Below are 15305 nucleotides of genomic sequence, written 5' to 3'. Positions count from 1 at the left end.
TATGTATATATATATATATATATAATACATATATATATTCTCTTTTAATTAATAATTTTTTTTATAGAATAATAAAATTTCAGTTTATTATATTGATAGAATAAAATATAAAATAGATTAATTAAAATAAAAATTCATTACCCTATTAGATGCAAAATATTTAAATTAATTTATCTTTTTAACTCAGTTTAAAGTTTCAATTTAAATTTGTTTAAGTTGTAAAAAGCAGATTACATCATATATCATCATTGATCATATAATAAAATATATTTAGAATTAAATGCATACATAATCAAAAATATTAATTTCGTAGATGAAATAACATTGTAAAATATATATATATATAGATAAGTAATGAGCAAAATAGTAATATTTTGTGAGAAGCTTATTTCTTTTATATTCTTTTCTTTTTTTTTTTGTCTTTTTAATTATCAATTATTTTTTATTTTCATGATAATAGTATATAGTATAATAATATAGTAAAAATATAGTATAATAATAATTTTCATAAAATGTAAAATATTAATATAAATTAATAATAAAAAAAAATAAAAAATCTCATAATTTAGATTTTATTTTCAGATTTAATCTTTCACAGCAGTTTTACAACTTCTTTTTTTTTTGCTGTTTATGTTACAATCAAAAGTTTTATAAAAGTATATCAGAAGAAGAAATTTGAAAAGAAATAAATTTTCATAAAAAAAAATTGGATAGGATATTATAATTAAGCTCTAATTTACAACTAATTGACACTTCTAAACAATAAGAAGTGAAAAATCATTATTATTTAATATACAATATATAATTATATCATTATATTGTATATATATATTGTATATATTGATAGTATAATCATTTATGAGAAATAATGAAGTAATTGGCTGCGAGCATGATTATATTTTTCATAAATAAATATTTTATTTTTATTAAGATGATAAATATCTATCTTTTTTATATTTATACTTTTTTTACTATTTGCTTTCCTTGTTTGGACTATTCTAGAAATGATTCTGATTCTTTAATTTTTAATCAAAATATCAGTTTTGCCATTTTTTAAATAATAGATTAGATAAAATAAGCAATATATTTTTTGGCATATATGTCGCGTTTTTGCATTATAATTTGTGTTTCAGAAAAATATAATTTGAAAAATCGGATATGAAACTGATAAGAATTGTATTCGTTTTTTAATTTTGCTTATAAATTTTTTTAATTTCACAATCGCGATTACGAAATAGATACCGAAACGAATATTTAACAAGAGATTCTGCATGTACGGATGTCGATCATTGTGATTATTGATCGTTCATGAGCATTTCTTTTGATCGTTTTGTTGACGATTTGATTTTTTTTCATTTGCGATATCGAATTTTATTAATATAGTATTAATGTATTATTATATATTAATATAATATTTTTTAATTTTTAATTTTGAATTGCAAAAATATTTTTTCATTAATTTTTTAGTATGCAATTTATACCGAAATACTTAAAATAGTTTTTTACATATTTACAATTTATATTAAATTTATTTCAAAAATCAATATTGTTATATTGTTGCAATATGCTTGTTTCAACAATTGGCTTAATAAATAATTTATTAATTTACATTTTTTTGCAATTAATATTTTATTCACATGTTTAAATTTCTTGCATTGATCTGTATATATATATTTTTATTTCTATAAAAATCATATAATATGATTAAAAGAATAAGTATAGAATACAGAAAATAATCAATACATTATATAGAATATTAATATGAACTGAATAGCTTTAACTTCAATATCAATTTAAATTAGTTAAAACTTAATAAATAACTCTACACAAACAAAAATTTTTGTTTTGAATAAAATCTCATAAATTCTCTCATAAAATCTCAATTCTCATAAATATCTCATGAATATATTAATATCTTGTACATTTCTATTGACAAACAACATAGAAAAAAAAGTTTTAAAAAATAGTTATGAATACAACTTATTCTAAATTTTCAAATACATTTCATTTTAGTATTTTAGTTTTTGTATTATTGAAAAATGCATTCGTGTATGTTTTTTAGATATATAAGTAAGTATTTAGATATATAAGTAATATAAAAAAATGATATAGATTAGCAAATCTTTCTTATAGATAATCGAATTTATTAAATATATTTCATTGAATTCCCGTCAGATGGCTATTCATTCCCCATTGCATACGTCAATGACCATACGCGTGGCGTGAAAAAGCTTAAGAAGTTTAAGATGACCTATATTTATACTTAATTATTAATTTTTTTCTTAAGATTGCATTATGGAATGTGATTAATTTCTAACAGTGTTATAAATATCAATAAAATAAAGAAATTGAGAATACAAGAGTTTGATTGTTTTGTCTAAGAATGCATTTACAACATGATATAGCCTGTTGCATTTCAATTTTATTTATTTTAAATTTTGTGAAAGCAGATTCTCAAGATTATTTTCAGGTAAAATAATATTGAATATATTATTAAAAAATCAATCAATATATAAATTGTAAATTAAGAAATATAATGCTATCAAATAACAAAATTATTTATTATAATAATAGGTAAATATATATATTATACATCAGTTTAAGTTTTAAAATTCATCATTTTTAATTTTTAATTACATGAATATTTTTTATAATTTTAATTTATTTAAAATAAAGATAAAGTATATATTGATTGAATAAATATATGTATATTTATGTGTTTTATAATTAATATATTATGTTATGTTTTATAATAATTTATTCATTATTTATTATTTTCATGTTATAGGAAAAAACAATACATTTGCTTGATAAAAAATTTAATTCTAATGAATATTCTGATAATGATGAAAGAGATAGAGAATCTTCAGCTAATAAAGTATCTGTTTCAGATACATTTGATAAAAGTTAATAATATTTTTAAGAAAACTTAAAGTATATTAAATAATATATTTGATTATATTTATTGATTGTTTTAATATGTACAGATATTGTATGGAAATCTCAATGGGCTAGCAACATCAAATTTGGTCAAATATCTGGAGTATCCATAGATCCAAATGGAAACATTGGAATATTTCATAGAGGATCACGAGTATGGGACAGGAATACATTTGATAATACAAATAGATTTGATAGAAATGAAAAGCCAATTCAAGAAAAAACTATAGTTTTATTAGATAAATTTGGGAAAAAGTTATTAGAATGGGGTGCAAATATGTTTTATTTACCACATGGTTTAACAATAGATATGTATGGAAATTATTGGATTACTGATGTAGCCTTACACCAAGTATTTAAATTTGATGCAAAAGATATAGCAAGGATGAAAGATGAAAGGATGAAAGATATATATATAACTAAAATGAAAAAGAGACAAAATATTCAAGAAAAAATTCTTAATAATCATAATTTTGATAATTTGCTTGAGAATAATAAACTCAAACCTTCAATGATTTTAGGAGAAGCTTTTGAACCTGGTCATGATGAAAAACGATTTTGTAAACCAACAGCTGTTGCTGTAGAAAGCAATGGTGATTTTTTTGTCAGTGATGGTTATTGTAATTCCAGAATTATTAAATTCAATGCTAAAGGAGAAATAATTTTGCAATGGGGTCGACATTTGAAAATAGATGGTATTTATATTTGATATATATATATATATAAAGAATATTTTTATAAAAAATAAGAATCTAAATTTAATTATAATATAATTAATATATTTTATTATACTTATTATAGGAAACATATATGACCTAACTCATCTTTCACCAAATGTATTCAATGTACCTCATGCTTTAGCACTTGCTAGTGAATTGAATTTACTTTTTCTTGCTGATAGAGAAAACGGTAGAGTTTTATCTTTTTTTGCAACTAATGGAACTTTTCATAAGGAATATAAGCATCCGATTATTGGTAAAAGAATATATAGTGTAGCATATGCCAGAGAAAGACTTTATTTGGTTAATGGTCCTGATCCGAATTACAAAATACGCATTCGAGGATTTATTCTTGATGTAAATTCAGGAAATATAACATCTCAATTTGGTCCAAGTCAAGATATGAACAGACCACATGATATAGCTGTATCTGAGAATGGTTCAGAAATATATGTAGTAGAATTGAATTTACGTACTGCTTATCAATTTTTTCAGGGTAAGAGTTAACATCTTGAAAATTAATAAAAAATATGAATAACATTTGTTTATTTTTTATTTCTTTAAGAAATTATATATATATGTAACGTTCGTTTCATAGATATAAATACATCAATTGGAAATTCCATTGTACATGCAAATCCTCATCATGAACCAGCACCTTTAACGGACAGAGATATTAACAATCTTTCTGGAGGTACTACAACAGCAACATTAGTCTTATCCCTTGTTACAGCAGCAGTCATTTTTATTGCTCTCTGTATAGCAATTGCTGCAGTTGTAGCAAGATGTCAAAAAAGAGGTAGATTGTTTCAGTATGATGAATCTGCGGTTGAATTCTCAAAACTAGTCGAATAAAAATAATCATTTGACTGATTTTGGGTTGAATAATAGCTATGCACGCATGTTAATTAATTTTGCCGAAATCAAGTGTTCAGTAGTGATTCTATCGAAAGTACTTAATTTCATTAATCTATTATATTATAATAATAAAATATCACTTCCTTAATGACTTAGGAAAAAAAAATAATTTTTTAAATTTAATATCTTTAATCATTCTTTTATTCTTATTTATTTTTTTTTTAAATTTTTCATTGTATAAAATTTAAAAAGCTTTTGTAAGTATTGACTAATTATAAGTAATTTAAAAGTATTGACTATTTATGTTTTATTATTTTATTAAAAAAATTATATTTATAAAAAAAAAAAATAATTCTCAAATCTAAATAGTAAATGTTTTTTTTTTATTGATCCAAGACATGAGAATTATATATAAATTTGTATACTAATTTATATAATCATATAATTTAATGGTTAAATTGGTAAAATGGTTAAATAATATACTGACAGTATTTTAATTTTTATTTTTGCTATAATTATATTTATATAATTTTAACAAATATTCTAGAAATCATTATTATGTTGTATTATTAATATTTTCTATCTATTCTGCGAAATTTTTTATATTTTTATTTTTTATTTAAAGGAAGTGATTTTTTTTTGATTTTTTACAAATTATAATTAAAAATTTAATTAAATTAAATTAAATTTCATTTATTTGATATTCCATCAATTTTACTTGACTTCTATTTACACAATATAATAATATTTATAATAATATTTAAGAATTTATATATATATATTGTGTAAATATTCTTTTAAATTTTCTGTGATCGCACAAATGTATAAATAATTTTTATTTATATAGTCATTAAATTTTTTATTGTATTTAAAACTAAAATGAAAATTAGAATCTAAGGTTTCTTTACGAATTTTTCACATATTCAGTTTTGAAAAATTTTATTTTTTATTTTCTACCTCTTATATGTGATCATTTATTTATTTTAAAGGTCTATATGTTGTAAATGAAATATATACATATTTTCATTTCAAGAATGTTTTTTGTTATTCCCCTGCGCATTATCCTATTTAACTTCAGTATTTTCAATGGATCGTGTAAGTATTAATAATAGTATATAGTGCACGATGCTTAAAAATATGTAATGCTTAAATTTGATGCTATCTCATGTTATTTATATATTGTATTTTTGATTAAAATTATAGATAATATATTATGATATAATTATAATAGTAATAAATAATATAATTATGTTAGATTTGAAAATAATGATAAAAAGAATCATGACATCATTATTTGCTACATCAAATAAATGAAATAATCAATTATTTTTTTAGAAATTTTCTAATACTACTTATTTTTATAAACAGGATGTTTATTAATAATGCACAAGCGAATGCGCTGGGAATCGGACAAGCGAGAAAACTTTAGACTCTCAAATCTTTTGGAAAACAGAAGATGCAAAAATTTCAAGATAATGGAGAAACGACCAAATCCGCGAGACTTTAGCAAATTGAACACGGAACCAGAAACCTCAGAAGATGAATATCCGGAGAATAGTTTTACAAAAGTCATTTCATAGAGTTAAACACGTATTTTGAATGAATCAAGCACAGTTTAAAATATGTATTTTTTTTAAAAACATGTTATCTTTCCTTCTATTTTATAATATAGATTTGAATCTGTGTCTTCATAAGAGTTATCTTGCAACAAATAGAAATTGCAAGATGTTCAAAATGATGCTTCATAATATTATCTTCATTATTAAGTTATCATTTATTAAGTTAAGTATATTTAATTATTTAATTATTTATATTCTTAAAAAAAATATCGGAAGTAAGATTTTATCATTGGATATTGATTTTTATTAACTAAATTTTTATTAATTTAATTTTAACTAATCGAATTTGATAAATCGAAAGTATATGTATAATTGTACAATTATTCGAATGCTATATTATATATTTCAATATAATTAATTCCATTTTATATAAACTTCTCCTCTTATATGTTTTAGATAATCATTTCTTTTGTATTTGAGGAATGAGATACACTGAAAAGTATATATATATATATGTATGTATATTAAAAATATATTTGAAATCGCGTTATATCTAATCGATTAATCAAATATTCAATTTGATAGATATCTATGTTCTATCATGCAATTAGTGTTTCCATAAACTGCCGGTAATTGTAGATTTTATGTTTTTAAAAACAAATTTAGTTTAAATATTTATGATATTTTCAAATTAATTTATAAGTAATAAAAAAAAAAAGTGAAAATATAAGAATTCAAATTTTTTTATAAAGATAAATAAGACATAAAACATAATCATTATTAAGATTAAAGATTCTTTTATTTCGAACACATTTGATGTTATATTAGATCATTCTTTTATTTTTTTTAATATTAAAAAAAATAAATTGGAGAATATTTATCTCAATATTATAATATACCTGATAATAATGGCCTTATAAATTGAAAAATGACCAAATTTATTCTATATGTATTGAATATCACTATCTATTTACGAATTATATTGTATAATCATATATTTATTACAAATTATTAACATACACGCTTTAAAAACATATAAGATAGATAACAACACTTATAATATTTCTTAATGTAATTGTATTTTTTTATTTTTTTTTATATGAAAGATTTATTAATATTTTGTTTTAAATTTTTGAAATTAATTAATATTTATAAATTTTCATTTGTTCAAATGTGTTCGATAAAAACAATATTTTTCTAGTACCTGAAATTGCATTTAATATTTTTAAATGTATTAATATTTTCATAATACTCATATATAAGGTGTCTGATAATAGGATAGGAATATAAGTGGATAAGAGATGATTTTATATATAAAAATGAGTCGAAAAGAAAGAATGAAATTTTTTCGTTTTTAGTTTCATTTTTTAGTTTTATTTTAGAATAAATTATATTTAAAAGCTTTTCAAATACAAGAATTTGACTATTATGAAAATTAACTATGAATTGAAAATGAAAAAATATGACATTATTCTGTATATAAAAGCAAAAAATATATAAATAAATAATAATAAATAAATAAAAACAATAGAATAAAATTTTTTTTTAAATATTGTTTTTTGAAAAAATTAAAAATTAAAAATTATGCGTGTACATTTTAATTTTTTTAATAATAAAGATTTTAAGCAAAGAAAAAATATTTATTCTTTTTTAGACTTATTTTTATATGAAAAAATATCTCCTGTTAGATTCATCTTTGATTATACTAATTTTGGATATTCTGCATAACGTTATATTCTATCTTTTCTATTTAATTCTAAATATTAACTTATTTTTTTATTTTAATCTATATTTTTTTGATTATTGTATTGTATCAATATTTTTATATATAATTACAACAAATATATGTATTCATGAATATAGAAATGTATATATTTTCAAATAAAAATATGATGTTTATACTTTTGAGAGTATTCCAGTAAAAATTTTTTGATTGTTAGTCAAGATTCGTTCAACAAAATTATTAAAAATATATAAAAACGTTGATTTTTTGATAATGATTTATTTTACACACTTAGTTGTCTTCTATACACAACTATACAACGATAAAAATTAAAATTTTTCTATTTATCACTAATTAAGGTCATTGACGATTAATGATTTGTGTTAAAGATGCATAAGATCAGTCCATTTTTTTGCGATATATTCTATCAAATATATTTCATTGTTTGTAAAACGTACGAGCCGAGAAAAAAAGAAAAATAATGTTTACGCGAAATATATAATAATTGATTATGATATTGCAAAATATTACGCAAGTGTTTCAATTGTTAGCAAGCATAACACTTTGGATTCGTGAAATTATTTTATTTCCACACATGCAACTGATAAATAAATATTATATCTTTCGCATATTCAACGAAAGACATAATGTAATTTCGCTAGATAATTTGAAAATGTCTTATATGTAAGTGTTTAATCTTACTTAAATATGTATAAAAATGTGCAAGTCAGTAACATGTAGAAAATATTTCTAAAAGAAAAAAAAAGAAAAAAAAAAGAAAAAAAAATCAGAACAAGAAGAAAATGAAAGAATCGCTTAGGATAAATTCGAATATAAGTTATTTCATCCCGAACACAAATCGTACCAGCAGGATGAAATTTCGAAAAAACATCGTCGTCTTGTTATACTATTTTTTTTGTACATTAAAAATCGTATACGTTTCGTAGTAATACACTGACAACTGCATATCGTTCATTTCATATTTATCACTAACTTTTACCTAAGTCTACCATAAATTCGTAACTAGAATAATCGACATTCGTTATCGCTCGCGATCACTATTATGGTACTGTTTATTATTTTTTTTGCAATATCATATACACGGCTTGTCGCTGTTGAAAAAAAAAAAAATGGAACAGCGGGCCTAAAATATCACAATGTCCAAGTATACTCGCGTATGTAAATGGGATATCGTGTTCGCTTACAATATTCAATTATTATTAATATTAGACGTATATTCTATTTACAAAATCTTATGTTCTGGTGTACAACAACAAAACAATTTATATTTTTGTAGCATTCTAGAAGATTATTCGGGAAATGCAATATGTGTTAAGTGCCAACTTGCATTTTAATTACTCAAAGTATTGTTCCTCTCATGCAAGATTCAACATTACACACACATATTGGTCATTTTAAAGCAAGTGAAAATTCCTTGTTCAATACATTTGTCTTCTCTCGAGCATTTACTTATATTTTGACATCTCAGAAATCAAACCAGTCTGCGTTCGAAGTATAAAACCGAACAAAGAATGGTTAACTTCATTTCTTTTTGCGATTTAACTTATACATATATAATATAATTTGTCATTTTTTTCATTATTAAAGTTTAAAGCTATCGGGTTCTCTTTCTTATTTCTCTTAAAATAAGATCAAGTTCAAGTAAATTAAATTTTCAGAAAATTATTTTTGCTTTGGTTTTTGAAAATATGTAAAGGAAATCATAAACAAACCGAAATAAATTTTTCTGAAAAAGTTATCAGTGATAATATTAATTTTAATAGTAATAATTATAATCGATCATAGTTGTTACATTAATTTTTTTACTATATTTACAATGCCATACAATATTATAATAACTTGTCGTATACTTTTTCGTTACACCAAGCAGTGGTGCCAGAATTTATTGATTCCTTTGAAAAAACATAAAATGCAAAATAATATTTCTGAATTCTAAAACGAACTCTCTTTTTTTAGATAATTTATTTAGATTTCGACTAAATATTTGCGAGTAATTCATGAAAAAATTAACGAAATAAACGCGCAGTAAGCGGTTATAAAATATCGATAAAATTAAACATTCGATTCAATTGTAAGAATTGAATTATCGGTGTATACATTTTAAATTTGGAATCAGTCATGTTACAAATGCATGGAACGTAGCAAATCGTTCGACCAATATCCATGATAAAGTATAATATATGTATATTATGAAGTAACCACTTTTTTTTTTCAGCGTTGCACAACTTCAACGTGACACGAATCCTCTTGAAGAACTCACTAATGCATTTTTAATTAACGAAGCCTTCTCCTTTTATTATTCTCTCACTTTTATCATTCACGTTTTTAAGGATTTTCTCAATGTTTCTTGATTAATTCATACAATTTAACGACTCACTGTTTTCATTACCCGAATATCACGATTACACGTATCGTTGGCAGAAGAAAGGGACAACAGCGTGACTTATTATCACTGGTGAAACCGATAAAAGTTCTATAAAGTCACTCTCCTATCCGTGATTGTAAATTGACCAGCCAAGCAACGATGAAAACCAATGTTGAGACTACACGTCTTTTTGTTATCACTATAGAAAACAACCGAAATTCGTTGTTGTCGCAGCTTATTTTATCTTCTTTATTTATTTTCTATCAGTGATGAATTTTTCACACGTCTCTGTTGCTCTATAATACTTCTAATTCATTTCGATACGTTCAATATATCCAGTAACAACAAAATCTATCGTTAAACTTTTTCTTCTTTAACCATACACGTAGCTCGAGAATGAAAATAACAACTCGGTGATATCGATGGACAGAATCCCTTGCCACGAATATTCGTTCAATCATTAAAATCATTGAAAATTAAAATTGTACATATGTCGTGGCAAATCTCTCAGTGACAATCACGAGTTAGAGAGAAATATCGTAGAACAACGTGTCCTTTCTTCTCTCGTTATTTCCGACCCGCTACCCTGCATGTTGACCGCTCGGTACCATCCACGAAGGGAATCCTTGAAACATTTCCCCGATAGGATTTATCGTAGAATTAAGAGCGAAACTCGCTGGGCCTCAGTAAACGGAATTGTACTCCATGTCCTGGGCATATTGGGGAGGTCCTGCGGGTGGTGGCGGTGGCTGTGGACTGTATTGCTGCGATGCATCCGAGGCGCGACGCCTGAGCGCCGCGATGCTGTGCGCGCCTCTCCAATCCGACGCCTCGGTCGCGTTCACATCGGCAGCCACGCAGGAAACACCACCTCCACCGCCTCCGCTCCCGGAAGTCGTCCCAGGCGAGCCCTGCCCGCAGTTCAAGGCCGATCCTAGACCACCACCCTGACCACCGCCCACGCTGGACCCCCCTGGAGGCGAGCCTCGGGACGCAGACACGTGTACTCCCCCTGAAAGTTAGAGTATACACATATGTATAAAGGTTGCTTCTCTTTTTTCACCATTTTTTTCGATTGCATGCAAATAAGTTTATCACGTATCATAACGAATAAGAGGAGAAACGTCTTTAAGCTTCGCGTATAGATTATATCCAGTCGCGCGTAGTCTGTTTAAAATTTGTTATTATTACACGGACCAAGTAGCGAAACACAGGCAATTTACAGGTATGATAACGCAGGTGCGCGAGAGAACGTTTCCTTCCCTTCCAAGGAGAGATATTAATACGGTAGGTTCACAAAGTGCGTGGGGTGCGCTACTGGGTGTCGTAAAGTCGTTTCCGCCTTTCCTCGATGGTGGAGGGCTTGCCGGGGGGACAACGGGGAAAAGGGATCCTTTTATGGCTGTATTGCGGTGGAAGTACAAGTTTGCGAAGGACTATCCATCCTTTTCAGCGATGAAGAATAAAATAGCTAATGGCATCGAAGGACGTGATTTCTACAACGTCTCTTTATCATCTCGAATGTCGACAATTCGACAACGAATGGAATAATGAAACGTCTTTGTTACATTTTCGTAAAAACTTGAAACAACGTGTCTTGGATTATTCTGTGAATCTTTCCCATTATTGAAAAGTTCTTTACCTCGTTCTTCTTCGTTACCTCGGGAAACAAACAAAAAAAAAAAAAAAAAAAAGAAATGATTTAAAAAGCAAATCTTGTTCGTGGAAATGGCTCGTTGTTACATCCTCAGAAATAACTCGGGGGGTCGCGCGTGACTCGAAAATCGGGCATTTTCGGCCACGTTAATTCACACCTCATAGACGTTCTTTCGTCCACTGGCTGGTAGACGAGAATAAACAAAATAGAGCTCCGTAATCGACTTGAAAACCGGCAAACTTCGACCACGCTACCGTTCGATGCTAATCATCATCGAAAACCAAAAAAATAAGACGTTTCTCTAAAAGGTGTTTGCCCTAGGCATTACCGACAAGTAAAAGCGGATAACTGACTGCGGCCAGCTTCGAACTACAGTATTGGCATCCACCTTAAACCGAGATCACACGAATCACACGGACGATGAATTACGCCTGTGGAACGGCATTTTTTCTTTTTTTTTTTCCTCTCCTTTCGGTTGACGCTACCTGCCCCGCGGCGATAATACGTGATAATTGACACCTTGTACGTGTTACGTATGTACACAGGTACGTGTTCGCGTTTCATACACGCTCACGTAAATGCGTACAATTGTGAAATTATGTTACGTCCAATGGCAATTTCGTCACACGATTTAACGCCCCTTATCTTTCCAATTTCAAGAATTTCATCGATCCGATAAAGGTATGCCTCGGTTTGAACAGTCTAGCGTCGAGAGTAAATATAGAATAAACTGTTAAATTGATTATTGGATAGAAAAAAAAAAAACGATATTGCAAGTGCACAACGCGAAATGAAATAGACGAGATTTCTTTTGAAAACTTTATAAAATATCCGATTTTAAACTTTTTTTCATCGACTTCTCTTTCGAATCCATTTATATAACATTATTGCCTTTTACTATTACAAATACTACTTTTCAATTGTTATTCGATATCGCTGAAGAAGTAATTTATGAATAAGCGGATTATAGAAATAGAAAAATTTTCTCTGCAGAGAAACTATCGAGAAAAAGTCTGCGTTGAAAAAATTAATCTTAAGAGTTGTTGACCTCAGGGAATAACGATCCATATCAGTCGGGATTAATCCATTTATACGTGTCAATATACATTTGGTACGACGACTACATTCGATATGATACGTTTAAGTATGAATTATTGATCGAATTATAAAAGCGGATAATCGAAAAAGACGGTGTATAGTAGAGTAGATAGATAGAATTTCTTCAACGAATTACGAATCATTTCCAAAAACCATTTCTCATAACAATTTCCCTTTAGAATTTTTAGAATATTCCCCTTAACGAGCTCTGATCAAGAAATCATCCTTTATGCGCATTTTTTAAAAAAACCTTCTTCTTTCTCTTCCAGTCACTACGCATCACATTCTGGTGGAAAACGAGAGGAGGAGACTGGTCGAATCGTTGGACTCGTCTTTTCCATTTCTTCGGATCGTTCGCGCCTATGTTCTCTTAAAACCTTTCGACCGTATCATTCGTATATTCGAAGAGAAAGACCGAACTCGTACGATGGGCAGGATTTCGTGAGACAAAGAATTTCACACACGTCTCGTCTCGTGAAGGTACAAGGTCTTTGGATAAGCTGAAGCGTAACTCAACCAAGACAGGTTGCATCGGGATGTTATGGTAAACATACAGCGAAAGATCTCGCACCTAGGTGCGAGACCAGGCTCGAAGTTTGCCTGCGTAAACAGACGAGAGGACGGAGTTTATGTTTCTGTCTCAAATTCCTTACATGCAGGCGCATAACCCCTTGGAGCGATAATGCACCGTAACGTTTAACGACTTCGTCAAAGAGGTACCGGGTTCTGTCCGATACTGTTTGCACATCGTCTTTTTTAGAGGGCCACGGTCCAAAAGTTTGGCAAGACGATTATCGGCCCGCCTATAAGCGTCTGCGTTTGTCCGCCACGTTAACATTTCGTCTCTTTTTCGAAGATAGAAAATATTCCTCTCCTAAAAGAACGGTTTGCGGATCGAAGCCAGACTAAATCACGTTTTAAAGACTAACGCATAAAACTTTATTATCCCTGGAATACTCAACGGCCTCATAGGATCACGAGTTGTAAAACGTTGAGTCGTCATTTAAAGTTGCATAAACACCGTGATCCCTTCTTTTGATTCTTGAAATGATATCGTGTGAATATATCGTTTTTACTTTACGTTTTTAATTTCTAATAACAAGATAATAACGCAACACCTCGAGTTAGATAAAATTATACGAGAAGCTTGTAAACTCGATTTCAAAGAATTCCTCGTTGGCTTGAGGATTAGGTTGCGTTAATCCATGTATAAGATTAACTTACCAAGGGAATTCAGTCCATAACTGGCTTGATAGACGGCTTGCGACGGACTGCTGATCGGGAGTCCAGAATTACCAAGACCCAAGCTCGAGCCGAGGCTCCCCGTACTTTGCTGACCAAGTTGTCCTAAACTTTGGCCAAAACCACTCATTCCCATTCCTCCTTGTCCCAGTTGTCCAAGACCTGTGAAACAACCGGATTTAATTAGACATACGCTCAGATTCGAGACTCGTATCTGTAAAGGATGACGAGAGATTTTGTCGATCGAGAGAAAGAAACGCGAGATAGAAAAGAAATATGACATGGCGGATGCCTGTAAAACCAATACGGGCAATTTAATCCGTTCGAAACAATGGACACGCGAGATTAAATTAGAAGTGGAATACTGTCGAGACTTCGTCTACTGTCCGATTATTCAAGACACCGTATTCTCCCCCGTGTGTGAAACCGCGCGTGTGAAACGCTGATAACAAGATTATGCGTATTCGAGATGACACGACGAATCGAACGTAATTAATGTAAAAGCGGGCAATTTGTCGCCCGTAGATTTAATAATCGACTCGCGATCCGTTCTTTTTTTCGCAAGATTTTACCATAAAAACGAACACAAAATGAACGCGGATGATTCGATCGATCTTAATTGTAAATTAAACAGACATAACGTTGATCATTTACCAAGATATAGTTATAAACGATACAAAATTATCTTTTACTAACCTGTTCCCATTGTCCATCTTTCAGGAGGTCCGCTAAACATACCAGCACCACAGAGATCAGAGCTCATCGGTCCAAACGGGGGTAAGCCGTGCGATGGCAGCAACGGACCCGGTGGGGAACGAAAAACTGGGCCGCACTTCTTCCGTTTTTTCCACTTTGCTCGACGATTTTGAAACCACACCTGGAATCATGCGCATTGAAATTAAAATTAATTCAACGAGTTGAAATTACAACTGCATCATCGATCGTAAGTTACAAGTAAGTACTCTTAAAAAACTCTATTCATTTCATACGTAACTCTAATACAATAAGCTATTCGTGCAAATCATCGAAGATCCAATTCGAATATCAAAACCTCTCTTCTCCCCCGTTCACAGTTACGAAACTAGCTCCTTCCTCGAACGAGCAACACGGCATCGAATCACGG

General features: G+C 28.2%; 2 protein-coding genes across 6 annotated transcripts in view; one reads left to right on the top strand and one right to left on the bottom strand.

Moving 5' to 3' along the window:
* Window positions 1–2112: 2112 nt before the first annotated feature.
* LOC102671915 (peptidyl-alpha-hydroxyglycine alpha-amidating lyase 1-like) lies at window positions 2113–6206 on the top strand. 5 transcript variants are annotated; one of them, XM_031514375.1, is made up of 7 exons: window positions 2114–2470; window positions 2789–2906; window positions 2988–3635; window positions 3742–4155; window positions 4258–4353; window positions 5551–5612; window positions 5886–6206. In XM_031514375.1, exons 1-7 carry the CDS (start codon window positions 2384–2386, stop codon window positions 5895–5897), a joined length of 1437 nt encoding a protein of 478 aa, XP_031370235.1. In that variant the 5' UTR covers window positions 2114–2383; the 3' UTR covers window positions 5898–6206. The 5 variants fall into 5 exon arrangements, with proteins under 5 accessions (XP_031370232.1, XP_031370235.1, XP_031370234.1 ...); XM_031514374.1 differs by having other exon boundaries at window positions 5507–5612; XM_031514373.1 differs by having other exon boundaries at window positions 4258–4458; window positions 5507–5612.
* A 4375-nt stretch (window positions 6207–10581) lies between these two features.
* Window positions 10582–15305, bottom strand: part of LOC102681306 (homeobox protein orthopedia-like) — a 22964-nt gene continuing 18240 nt past the window's right edge. The window contains exons 4-6 of the mRNA XM_006624037.2: window positions 14879–15059; window positions 14165–14344; window positions 10582–11197 (exon numbers count right to left, since the gene is read on the bottom strand). Of these exons, the coding sequence (XP_006624100.1) occupies window positions 10869–11197; window positions 14165–14344; window positions 14879–15059 (690 nt within the window). The 3' untranslated portion in view covers window positions 10582–10868. The remainder of the gene's footprint in view (window positions 11198–14164; window positions 14345–14878; window positions 15060–15305) is intronic.

This window comes from Apis dorsata, unplaced genomic scaffold, assembly GCF_000469605.1.
Source record: "Apis dorsata unplaced genomic scaffold, Apis dorsata 1.3 scaffold_988, whole genome shotgun sequence".
Classification (NCBI taxonomy): Eukaryota; Metazoa; Arthropoda; class Insecta; order Hymenoptera; family Apidae; genus Apis; species Apis dorsata.
This window is presented reverse-complemented; position numbering and strand designations above follow the sequence as displayed.

Coding starts and splice junctions, on each gene's coding strand:
- LOC102671915 (XM_006624054.2), top strand. CDS start 2,384: ATGCATTTACAACATGATATAGCCTGTTGCATTTCAATTTTATTTATT. Junction 2,471..2,788: donor ATTCTCAAGATTATTTTCAG/GTAAAATAATAT, acceptor TTCATGTTATAG/GAAAAAACAATACATTTGCT. Junction 2,907..2,987: donor TTCAGATACATTTGATAAAA/GTTAATAATATT, acceptor TAATATGTACAG/ATATTGTATGGAAATCTCAA.